The sequence below is a fragment of the Miniopterus schreibersii genome, assembly GCF_964146895.1.
Source record: "Miniopterus schreibersii genome assembly, chromosome: 6".
Classification (NCBI taxonomy): domain Eukaryota; kingdom Metazoa; phylum Chordata; class Mammalia; order Chiroptera; family Miniopteridae; genus Miniopterus; species Miniopterus schreibersii.
In genome coordinates, this window is record NC_138107.1 from 90136640 (window position 1) to 90149379 (window position 12740).

Sequence of the window (12740 nt, forward strand, 5' to 3'; positions counted from 1 at the left end):
AGACGGTAGTGGACTCTATGAGAGGGAAGGTACCACTCTTCAGGGCATCATTTGCCTCCATCTCCTTTCTCTTCCCTCCTTTCCCGAACTCCAGCCAAACACCATTTTATCTACGCAGTCTGTGGCCGTCTTTCAGGTCACTCGAAACCTGTCTGTAAAGGTGTTGCCTGTGTTTTCTGTTACCACTGTGAAGTGGTCAGAAAGGAGACTGGGAAAGAAGTTTCTGTTTCTCCCCTTCTCCTTATTTGTGGACGTGGAAAAGTATATAATAGCTGTTAGCTCACTAGATGCCTTTCAGAAGCGTTCAGAACAGAAGCACATTATGTGACTTTTTCTTTCACTCTAAACAGCCATATTTTTCATGTTCTTTTTAACTTTGTGCTGAAGTAATTGTTGTTGATTAGTTGTTTGCTTCTGTTTTCTTTATGATTCATTGTGTAGTTGCGGTGTGACCATATTGCATTATTCAGTTTTCCTCATGTTTAGTTAATGATTACTGACTGTTAACATGTTAGATCTTTATTGAATGCATACTGTGGACCAGACACTGCCGAGTGCCAGGATAAAGAGATTTTTTTTAAGCTAGCCACCAGGGAGCTCAAAGCTGGGGCGTTGAGTCAGTGGAAAGCATGGTGGGTGTGGTCAGTGTTGTGGAGATGAAGGGACTGCCGGTGGTGTTAGAGCAAGCAGAACTGTAAACCTGTGGGGGACTGGACTTAGGTGTCTGGAGGGAGCAACCCAGGTCCCGGGAGAGCCCAGGTGATGCTGATGCCTCATTTTGGGTCCAGGACTTAGAGTTGGAGTTGAAAATAAAGTTGTTTGAAAGATGCTTCAGCTGCACCGTGTCCAGTGAGGGTGGCCCAGCATGCCGAGCAGCACAGATGGTGACCCGGTTCTAATGCCCGTTAGACCTCCGCCTCTCAGGTGCTGCTCTAGTGGCTCCTCCCTTCACCCAGCTTGCACAGACCTCCAATCTATTTGAGAAAGAGAAAGCTTTATTGGAATGTTCTTTTGTGTGCTCTAAAATGAGCAGCAGTTCTCACAGAGCTCTACTTACCGTATCTGTGTCTTTGAGAGCTCAGACCACACTGCATCCTGAAACCTTACGCACTCCATATGTTTACCTTCTGAAGCCCTCCTGGCTTATACCCCCAGTCCCAGCGCCTAGACAGCTTAACTGCAACTTAGTGAGTGGTCCTGAGGGCGACACAGGCATTAGTGCAGTAGGTCAGGGAGACCACTGGCCTTCTAAGTTGACTGCAGCGTATGTACGCAGACTGGGCTGGCCCAACACTGAGACTGTTGTGGTCCGTAGGTTCTCTGGGGCACGTTGCCTCACGTGTGCACAGCTCTGAAATCTGAAGAGGTCTTTGACAGACATCATTCTGTAGTAGAGAAAACGTAGTAGGTGCCAGTGTATAGTATTCCTGGGTACAGACAAGACCGAATGGCAGTGTTCTTCCTAAGCCGTAGGGAGATATAAATTCACATGCAGGGAGAATAAAGTCCCAACACCTTGTGGAGGGTGAAGTAACACAGAACCTCTAAGGCACCCCCTTCCTGTCCTCACCCAGCTCTGCTCCGTGGAGCTAAGCACTGCACTCGATGTCAGTGATGGATATGAGAACCACTGGGGACATTATTCAGAATGCACAGGTTTGGGCCTCATTCCCAAGGATTTTGGTCCAGGGGGTGTGGGGTGAGCCCTGAGGCTGTGCATGTAAACACCTCCCTCAGTGATCTAGCAGTGCCCACCAGCCGTGCGCCCCATGTGCTGGGTAGATGGCAGGTTTACTACAAGGAGGATCTGGCCTGAGGGAAGGCCTGTGGGTCTTTGATGATCATCACTGGCCGGTAGGATCCCTCCCCAGAATCACTAACAAAAATCGAAGGCTGTGTGGTGGAGAAAAGTCTTTATGTGATGAGAAATGTTGATATGAAAGCATTTAGCGTCTTAAATTATATTAAACAGAAGCTGATGTGTTCAAGTGTCTTAATTTTAACTTTCTGTATCTAGTTAGTTAAATTGCATGCTGTAAATTTGGAGAGAACTGTGCTTTCACTTCTGAGATAACCTTGCATTTGCTTCTCACAGATGGTTCTGACTCCAGGGATAAGCCGAAGCTCTACCGCCTGCAGCTCAGTGTCACCGAGGTTGGGACGGAGAAGTTTGACGACAACTCTATCCAGGTGTGCAGTGGTGCTGTGGCTCTGAGCTTCCTTTTGTAACCCTCACAGTTCAGTAGGTCATAGCACGTGGTAGCGGATGAATGAATGGGTAAAAGTGAAAGGCTTTATGTGTTAATGTAAATGCCGTGTTCACGCTGTGTCACTTTGCTTCAGTGTGAAAGGGCAGAGTGAGTTTATGTCCATGCCCCACCTCTGGAACGTAGAGTGGCCGTGACATTCCTTTGAGACCCTGCTTTTCTCCGGAAGATGGCAGTGATCTTACAGGTCTCCCTCAGGGAGATAACCTGAGAATGCCTGTCGATGGGCCGACACATGGAGCAGTCGGCATTCAGTGCACCATAGTGCAGATGTTGGCTGAGCGTGGTCCTTGTACTTACTGACACAGAGCTCAGCGTGTTCTGTGAATTGGAAGGTCAGGGTTCTTCTCTGAGTTTGACCTGGTGGTCCTCCTTCCTGTACTCGTGTGTCTCGGTTGTGGATGGTGGGCCGAGCTGTTAACATCCGTTCCGTCGTGGCATCCCTCCTTAGCACTGCAGCAGACAGGTCCTTAGGAGTCTCTCGTCCGATGACCTGCACAGATTCACCCTCTGTGTGTAAAAGGGGCCCTGTGCTTTCTAATGCAGTTGGGGTATGCCTCAAAGCAAGGCACTGGGTGCTGACAGTAAAATGTCCAGTCGTTTTGACAGTGTTTAATTGGTTTTACAGTATTAGTGGAAAATACATTAAAAAATTACCAAAAGTCCAGAGTTTATTAGATTATATGTATTATAAAAGGGGGACTCGTGGTTTTGTTTTGTTTTGTTTTGTTTTGTTTTCGGGACTCGTGGTTTTAAGAGTCTGTTTGAAGTACTGAGTACTTTATGATGGCAGTTTCTTTGATTTTCTTCTGTTTTTAGCTGTTTGGTTCAGGAATTCAGCCCCATCACTGTGACCTCACGAACATGGACGGTGTTGTCACTGTCACGCCCAGGAGCATGGACGCGGAGACGTATGTGGAGGGGCAGCGCATCTCGGAGACGACCATGCTGCAGAGCGGGATGAGCGTGCAGTTTGGGGCATCGCACGTGTTCAAGTTCGTGGACCCCAGCCAGGACCACGCCCTCGTGAAGAGGCCTGTGGACGGGGGCCTGCCCACCAAGGGCCCCAGACATAAACCTGGGTAATTATCTGCAACGCATCACCTCTGAGAAGTGCACCGTGTCTTTCACTGTGCTTAAAACTTTACAAATTAGCATAGATCCTGGCTTTTTATTTATTTTTTGCCTTAATTTTTAAAAATTCAAAGTGGGTTTGTGGTTCCAGTTCTTGTTTATTTAGTTGGTCTCAGGGAAGAAGACGATAGGCAGGTCTTGACTCCATCTTAATGCTGGGAGTTGTGGTTGGTTTTTAAAATATTTTGTTGTTTATTTGATCCTTTAAAACAATACTTGATTTGCTCTTTGAAGAATTGTGCTCTGTGTAGTGATCCTACGTAGTCAGACTTTTTGTCGAGGGGTTCGTTTTTCTGTTGCTGATGAGGAAACACATGCGATCTCTGAAGGATGCCAAATATTTTACACTTGAGCTCCACCTAGTGCCTTTCTGGGGACTCGCCATGTTGGTGTCTTACTGGAAAACAAGTCCTCACTGACTCTAGTAAACGCTTTGTGGGGAGGAAGGAAGACTTGCTGTTTGGCAGTGTTTAGCCATGTGACTGCCCGTTTGCAGGTTGGTGGGGTGGGGCCGGCGCTGTGCACTGAGTGGAAGCTGTGCCTGGGGAGTGCAGCTGTGCGCAGCCATCGCTGGCTTTCCTGCACTGCCCTCCGTGTTCCGTCCGGGACCTACCTTTGCTTAACCACCCGGAGCCTGGACTTTGGGCCAGCTGTGAACTTTTAGAGTTTCCTCACGTGGATCTTTGGGCAGTGTATTGGCATTATCACTTCTACTTTGGTGGTTCCTGGTAGGTTACCAGTGAGCTCTGTGCCTCCTGGTCCATTTTTTGTCCATTTTGAATCCTGCCAAAGAGAAGGGTACAAGGCGGCAAGGGCAGACTTCCTGTCTTCCCAGGAGCACTGTGTGATTATCACATGCTAATGGACGCAAGCTGGGAATCTCACGGGCTGTTTGAGATCTGTTTCTAGCCATTCACCTTGAGCTCCAGGTGTCAGCAAATGACCAGACCCCTTGGTTCCCAAAGAAAACCGGCATGTGCCTTTACTACCTGCTTCTCAAGAAATCTGACATTGACGTGAGAGAACCCACAACCTAGGTACGTGCCCTGACCGGGAATCAAACCTGCAACCTTTTGGTGTGCAGGACAGTGCTCCAACCAACTGAGCCGCCTGGCCAGGGCCAGTGTTATATTTTTGCATGTAGCTGCCCAGTTTTATCAGCACCATTTATTGAGGAGACTGTCCTTTCCCATTGTAAGTTAATTGAATGGGTTTGTTTCTGGGCCTTCTGTCCTGGTCCACTGATCTGTGTGTGTGTTTTTGCCAGTGCTATGCTGTGCTAAGTATAATTTGATATCAGGAAGGTGATGCCTCCAGCTTTGCTTTCTCAAGATTGCTTTTATAACTTGGGATCTTTTGTGGGTCCATACAAATTTTAGAATTGTTTACTCTCTTTCTGTGGAAAATGTCATTGGACTTTTAATACAGATTGAATCTACACATTGCTTTGGGTAGTATGGACATTGTGACAATATTAATTCTCCCAGTTCATGAGCACAGACACCTTTCCATTGTTTTGTGTCTTCAGTTTCTTTTATAAGTGTCTTAACTTTTGACTGTACAGGTCTTTCACCTCCTTGGTTAAATTTATTTCTAGGTGTTTTACTGTTTTGATGCAGTTAAACTTTTCCCTCGGTGTTCTACTCAGTTCTGATTTCATTTGAGTCCTCTCTCTCTCTCTCTCTCTCTCTTTTTCTTTCTGTCAGTTTAGCTAAAGGTTTATTAATTTTGTTCATCTTTGAAAGAACAGGCTCTTAGTTTTGTTGATCTTTTCTATTGTCTTTTTAGTGTCTATTTGCTGTTATTTCCTTCCTTCTAGTGATATTTGGCTTTGCCTTTTGTTTTTCTAGTTGGTGGAGGGATATGCGATCCGTGTGTTCTTAGCTGCAGGGTCCAGGCTCTGTCTTCAGAGCCTTGGTGACGCCCTCCTAGCTAGGGAGCACGGTTGATGCTGATGAGCAGGGCGGAGCATGAGGGACTTCTGAATTCACCTGGGCTGTGCTCATGGAGCACCCGTGTACTGTGACTTTGGGCTCTGAGGGCTGAAATGACCAAGACCTGCTTCTTACATTCAAAGCCTTACTTGGATAATGTCCTCAGAGTCATGGATAAGGTCACGTTACAGTTGCATATCCAGAGCGCAGGACAAGTGGACCCGTGTTGAACTTGGAAGCTTTAGCGGCTTTGGGGAAAGGGCCTTGCATGGTGGTGAGTGCACGCGTGCTTCCAGGGTGACAGCTGCAGGTGGAATCGGGGCCTTTGCTGTGCTGTTGTCTGTCCGCAGAAGAGAGGGGCGGCAAGGGGTGTGCTGCTCCGCTGGGTGGGAGTGGAGGCCAGCGCTCAAGTTTCCTGTGTGATGATCTGAGATGAAGTGACCACCGAGTTCCCGTTCAGGCCAGCGCAGACCAGCTGAACGTTGTCTGTTTTGTGAATATCTTGGTGACAGAGGATAAGCATTTAATTTCACGAGACTGGGATATATTGTGTAAAGTCATTTTCAGAAGTTGATATTTAGCCTTTAGTAAAAAGTTTTACTTTCTCAAAAGTGACCATTTTAAAGTGTGATACTATTTTGCATTACAAGTTGGTTTTGTTTTTACGGTGATGGGGTAGAAGAGGGGTTCGTACCTGCTTTTCCAATTTGAAATTGTTTCGAACCTTTCTGTCCATTCCTAGGTTTATTCTATAGATTGGGCTTAAGTAAAATTTTCGAGTTAACGTAGTGCTTTGCAATTACACCATATACTTCTCAAATACCATAAAAAGGGAGGTCTTAACTTTTTAAATTGTCTTATAAATCCTAGGAGTTGAAGTGCTGGTTCACGCTGTTGGTGTCCAGGTGTCTTGGGGCTCTTTGCTCTTTGGTTGGGCCTCTGTCATGGGTGGGACCAGTGGACTCCCTCTCCCTTCATTTGTGCCAAAGTTGTTTTTGTGTGGCCCAGGTTGTTGCCTGTTTAGAATGAGAGTTTGTTTATAATCTGAATTAATTTTTCATAAGGATAATTTAAAAGTTTTGGGATTTTGAGTAAGTCTAAAAATTAAACAAGCATAACTCTTGTTCTGATTACTATGTTATCAAAAATTTCTCCATTTCTTTATTTGTAGCCCAAGTAGTGGGATCCATAGAAATCATCGGATGACTCTAAGCAGCGGCAGCTCTGCCCTGCGCTGCTCTGCCTGTGAGCACCATTGCCCCCATAGCTGCAGATGGGCTCCTGGCACCCGAGATGCCTGCTGTTCATTTCTGTGCCATTTGCAGCCTAAGGAGGCTTATGGGATGAAACAGCTTGCTTTTTTCTTTATGGTTCTTTTCAATTTATTGTTTTTAAATATAGTTTTAAAAAATATCTTGAGAGTATTTAGTATATATCAGTAAGGGAAGTGTTTTATCCTAGAACTTCGTGTGCTGGAAGGAAAGTGACTTCCTGAAGACCTTGCACATGGACATGTTGAGCCAACTGCTCCTCTCGTGTTCCTAGGATGGGACTCTGCCTATTGTTCGACAGTTCTTCACTCTGTGTTTCTTTCTATCCCGACAGCATTGTTCAGGAGACTACTTTTGACTTAGGAGGCGATATTCACAGTGGAACAGCATTGCCAACAAGCAAGGTAGGTGTTGGCATCTTACCTGACAGGCCGTGTTTGTTTAACGTTACAGGACACTGGGTGAATTATGGCAGTGCACCTGTACACTGTTGTACAGACAGATCCATCGTGGCCTTAACTGTGGGCTGTTACCTCTCAGTGATGCACTGGACAGTGGGCAGGCTGTGTTTTCCCTGAGGAAGGGGCATTGCTTTCTCTTCTGTGCTGTGTGTGACCAGCCCATCTCAGTCAGGAGGTCCCTGAAGATAATGGACTCCTCTCTCCTTAACTCTCAACCTAGTCCCAGCTCCCACCTGTCAGCCTACCTCTTTGGGCACTTTGCTTATCTCTTGTGTAATCAGTTATTTCTCTTCTCATTTTGGTTATCTGCTGCTGGGAAACAGATGCCCCAAAACTCAGTGGACTGAAACAGCAGGCATCCTGCGTGCTTACAGTTGTGCAGGTGGTCTGGACTCACCTGGGCAGTGCGTCTGCTGGTCTTGCTGATGGTTGTTTGTGTGAGCGCATTCGGCCGGTGGGTTAGTTGGTGGCCAAGCTGTGCTGGGACATGGGGCCTGCTGGGCCCCCCATCTCCCTGTCATCTCAGGTTCTCTCCAAGGCACCTTTCACCCCATTGTCTCTCCATGGGGCAGCCAGACGTCTTGGTGCCTCCCAGGAACCGTGGAATTTGCAGGTCTCCGTAAAGCTTGGTCCAGGAACTGGTGCAGTGTCCATTCCTCCACGTTCCCATGGGTAAAGCAGTGCCCAGGCTCTGCCAGGCTGGGGCTACTTGGAGGCTGGGACCAGCAGACTCCCCAGGCCTGGAACATTCTCACCAGCATCCAAACAAAACCCTCCTGTCCTCCAGCTCCTGCCCCAGGTTTCTCCTGCTGTTCACAGCGTGATTTCTTGAACAAATCATTCTTCTTCCTATACCCCATCTTCTTTCCTTGGCTCTCCTTTGGCTCCTGCTCCTTCATGGGGACTATGTCTGTCGGGCACTGATGTTCTCCAGGTTGCCAAGTCTGATGCTTATTTTCCACCTGTCTTTGCTGGGTCACCGCCTGTACTTGGTGCACTTTCTTTTCAGCTCCCAGGGTGTCCCTCCCCTTTTCTTCCCACCTGGGTGCTTGTTCCTTTTCACTCTGGTTTGTTGGTTCCTCCTCTACTTCTCTTCTGAAATTTGGGGTCCAAGGCACCAGACCCGGGGAGTCCTTTCTTTTCTGTTGATCCATGCTCCCTGGGGGATCTGGCACAGTTGCCAGAGTTAGGACATCATCTGTGTGCAAATTACTCCTGACTCTGTCCTTGGCCCTGACCTCTCCCTGCTCCAGAGGCTTGCTTGAGGTGCCCATGGGAACGGCTGACACGTATCTCAGGTTTAACACAGCTACCACCTGGATCACCTTTGTCCAGCCTCCTCTCTTCCTGATCCTTCCCTGTCTCGGTAAATGTTACCCATCCACAGTGTTGGCCCGGGATCTGTCACAAGCTCTCCTCATGCTTTTCGTTCCCTCAGCCTCCACATCCAGCCATTGGCCTTTTCTCTCTGCTCCACGTGTGAAGCAGCCCCCAAGTGTCCACCTTTCTCTACCGTCACTGCAGTTGTCACAGAGCAGAAGCACACATAGCTCCTTAGGTAGCAGCCCCTCCTCTGTGCTGCCCTGTCTTCACTCTCCTCCCAGCAGCCAGACCGATGCTTCCAGAATGTAAATTAGATTCTGTTACTACCTCTTGTTCAAAGGCCCTGGGGGTTTCCTGATTCAGATATCACACAGTCCTCACCCTGTCTTACACAGCTCCCTAGGACCTGCCCACCTCCCCTCCCAGCTAAGTGTGTGCTGGGTGTAGCTCTGTGACTGCATGCAGGCCCCCTGGCTGCTGCTCCCTGGCCACCAGTGTCCTTCCCACCTGCTGTTTTCACGTGGCTACCCCTCAGACCTCAGCTTACGTCATTTCCTTAAAGATGTGCTTCCTCAAGCATCCAGGCACCAACAGCAGCTTATTTCAGATTCTTAGTACAGCCTTTGTTCTCATCTGATACTTACCTTGTTTATCGGTTGACTGGGGCTCTGTGAGGGTCGGGCTCTGGCCTCATGAGCTCACTGCTGTACTTCTGGGGTTACACTGCGTGTGGTGCACAAAAGAGTCTCAGCAAAGATCTGTTGAATACTTGAATGAGTAAACACTCTTGGAACCAAATACAGCTGTCTTTATAGAAAAAATCTAGTTTTTTATAAAATGTCAACATAGAAAACTTCATAAATTGAAAAAAGTAAAAACATGAAAATTGCTCACTCACCGTTTATAGTTGTCTATTGATAACATTTTGATGGATCCTTTTCTGAACTCTTGATGCACGTGTATTTGTTTATACATTTTAACACAATTGAATCTGTCTACACACACATACACAAACTCCTTTCTGCCCTGCTTCCTCTGGCTGTTGTTTTGTGAGCATTTCCTTTGAAAATCACTCGAAAACAAGCTAAATTGTATTGTAATATGTTAGCATGTAAACCTACCGTAATTTATCTATCCACTGATTATTCTTTTACAATAATTTTTGTACCCTAAGTATTGCTGTCTGCTGACCAAGCAGTTTTGTTTCTATGAATGTATCTTATGGGATTAATTACTGTGAACATATATATATATGTTTACAGGCTCAGTTGTCACGACACCCTGTACTGGTGAGCACTTTAAACAACATAAGGATTAGCTTAATGAATTCTGATGAAAAGACAACAAAGTGTTACACAGCCGTACAGTTCTGTAGCACAGAAATAATACTGTGACATGTTCACAACGTACGAAAGAGAGTAATTTTTTACAAAGTAATATCTCATTTACGGAAAATGTCAAAAAGTGCCGAGTGTGACTCTCATTGATGAGACAAGGGTGGTTTTATTTACTGACCTATGCTCAGTTTCCATAGTGAACAGATGTGGTGAGAATTCTTACGTAACATTTTGCTGCAGTGGGTTTCTTCCTATAAGCTCATTGACTGTTCTGATGGCTTTCTTAATATAAATAAGTCACCCTTTTTGCCTGTTGTAGGTTGGTTAGGAATGTGCACTGTTTGGAAGGGTTTAAATGTACTGAACTGGGTTGCTATACATGTGTTTTTCCCCTGCATTGATTAAGGGCAGGAAATACAGCAGTTTCTGTACTCAATTCTTCATTACATATTGAGCTATATATAATGAGCAGATTTTAAAATCCTTTCTTAAAACTAACAAACCCGCCCGGCCGGGCATATCTCAGCAGTTGAGCATTGACCTAGGATCCAGGTGATTGGGGTTCGATTCCTGGTCAGGGCACATGCCCGGGTTGCAGGCTAGGCAGCCGATCAGTGACTCTCTCATTGATGTTTCTCTCTGTCTTTCCCCCTCCTTTCCTCTCTCTGAAATCAATAAAGATATATTTAAAAACAAAAACAAAAAACAAACAAAAAAAACTAACAAACCAAAGAACCTAATTCTTCATATTGTACATATTCCATCAGCTCTGTCCTGATATAAGAGAACTTTGGGGATAAAGTCACTGTTATTGCTGTGCTTTGAAGAACCCTGTGTATACCATGCTTGCATGTCTGTGCTGTAACGCGAGCATCTGGCCTTTGAAAAGGAAGCGGCTGTGTGTTTCATTATTCTTTAATAACATGCTCCTGGGGTACCACTATGCCATCCCCTGCACGCAGTGTGTTTCTGGCCTGTGCTCTTCTCTGCATCCTGTCTAGTCCCCTGCCCGGCAGCCCTGCGCCATTATGGCGCCTTCACCTGCAGTGCTGGGTGTGAAGCCTGGGTACCTGTGCTGTGTTATAAGTGGCCCGTGTTTCCCCTTGGTTAGAGCTCAACTAGACTGGACAGCGACAGGGTGTCGTCCGCCTGCAGCACAGCCGAGCGGGGGATGGTGAAGCCGATGGTCCGAGTGGAGCAGCAGCCCGAGCACCGCAGGCAGGAAAGCAGGTAGGACTTGTTCGTTCTCATTGTGAAAGGAGGGAAAGCTTGCCCAGAGAGGGTCTGGGGTAAAGTTATTGAATATATAAAGGTTTAGTTGACATTTTTAGAATGTTAGCAGTAATTTTAAGAGCGTTTCCACTTCAAGTTGTTGACGGGGAAAAAAATGCTTCGTCTACAGTGTGTCCTTTTATGCTGCACTGTCATCCAGTTCAGACAGGAAGCATGTTGAGTTAAAATGACTCTGTTTTAAATAAATGTGCTACTCTAAAACATGGAGGGTTTTATAGGATTTTAATATTTGGTAACATATTTATATAAAACTAATCATTTTACTCATTTTTAGAATAAATTATCATGTTTAAAAATGCACAAAGCTAAAGTGATCTTGCAGGAGTTTTGAGACCCATGGAGCACCATGCAGCTGCGTCTCACGTCCTATGTGGGTCCGATGCTGGTGGGTCTCCCTGCTGAGGCAGATGGGGGTGAATTAGTTTTTCTTCTCACATTGTGCCTGCCTAGTTTTTTTGAACAGAGTACTGCCTTTTGTTATTTCCTTTTCTTACGATTTTTAAGTTACATGTCATCTTACTAAATCAGAATTTTACTTCCTTGTGATCTCTAAAATGTTTAAATGTTGAAAATTACTGTCAGTGCCTCCAGTGTGGTAGTTAAATACAGGCGGTGTGTCCCAGTGGCTGGCGAGTTTAGACTGCAGCGTTGTTGGTACTGAGCACTGGCACTGCAGGCTCTCAGTGACTCACACAGAACTGGGGAGCAAGATGGACATTTCACCTGCTCTCAGCAGCAGGGACACTAAGGTGCCCCCTTTGTTTTTGTGCTATTTGGATGTTCAGTGCACCATTCTGCCTGTTCCCTTTCACAGATCTGTTAACAGGCATTAGCTGAGGCTGGTGACTCACACCCAAGGTCACTTATCAATTCTGTCACAGGCCACTGGCACAGGTCTTTCATTTTCCAACATCCAGCAGGGGGCACTGTAATCATACGATTTTAATATTCAGCACAGTAACTAAATTTGATATGGAATTTCAGGTTTGTACCTTGTTTGTATTGTGGGCTTTTGGTTATTAAAATATTTGTTGGCTTTGTGAGTTTTTAGACGTAGTAGTAAATAGTCTACTTTCCATATCTGCACTTGTCTTTGGTGGTGTGTTCTAGAACAAGGTGTTCAGAACAGTGAATCAGTATTATAAGGAGCGCCTGTACTACTTGTGAGAGAGGTGTGTGTCATAGTTCTGAGCCCATAGATAGCTGAGTGAATCAAGAGGCGAGAGAGGAAAGATCGATTAGGATACGCAAACTTAGTAAGTACACATGGGTGATACGGGAAGATAGTATGGTAATGGTGTTAAAATAGCCGTATGATGCTTAATTGTATGTCAGAAATTATTTTATCCTGTGAACATACATGTTAATTAACTTTTTCAAGGTCAGGTTATTTTGCTTTGCAAAGACTTATTAAAGGTTTTGTATTTATAAAAATCTAATCTGCTTTAACAAGCATGTTTAAAATACTGATTTTAGTCAAGGAAGAAAATCTTTTAGAATGATGGAAGTGACTTTAAATTATCACTGACACTTTACTTTTTCAATGAGAATTTAAATTCTTTTATTTTTATTAGATTTGTTAAATTGATGAAACAAATAATTTGTAAAGTTTATCCAGGATTATTTTGTGGATATTAAATTGAAAATACTTACCTGCAATTTTAAATGCCTATAAATAGGCCAGTGTAAGAGAGACATATTATTATAATTGAGCATTTAA

At 45.3% G+C, this 12740-nt stretch overlaps 1 protein-coding gene across 8 annotated transcripts in view; it reads left to right on the forward strand.

The window, feature by feature from the left end:
* Nucleotides 1–12740, forward strand: part of AFDN (afadin, adherens junction formation factor) — a gene marked incomplete at its 3' end in the record, with an annotated part of 113258 nt that overhangs the window by 49977 nt on the left and 50541 nt on the right. For all 8 annotated transcript variants that reach the window (XM_081140527.1, XM_081140528.1, XM_081140525.1 and 5 more), the window contains 4 exons: nucleotides 2096–2190; nucleotides 3087–3349; nucleotides 6941–7010; nucleotides 10839–10957. In XM_081140527.1, the coding sequence (XP_080996653.1) occupies nucleotides 2096–2190; nucleotides 3087–3349; nucleotides 6941–7010; nucleotides 10839–10957 (547 nt within the window). The remainder of the gene's footprint in view (nucleotides 1–2095; nucleotides 2191–3086; nucleotides 3350–6940; nucleotides 7011–10838; nucleotides 10958–12740) is intronic.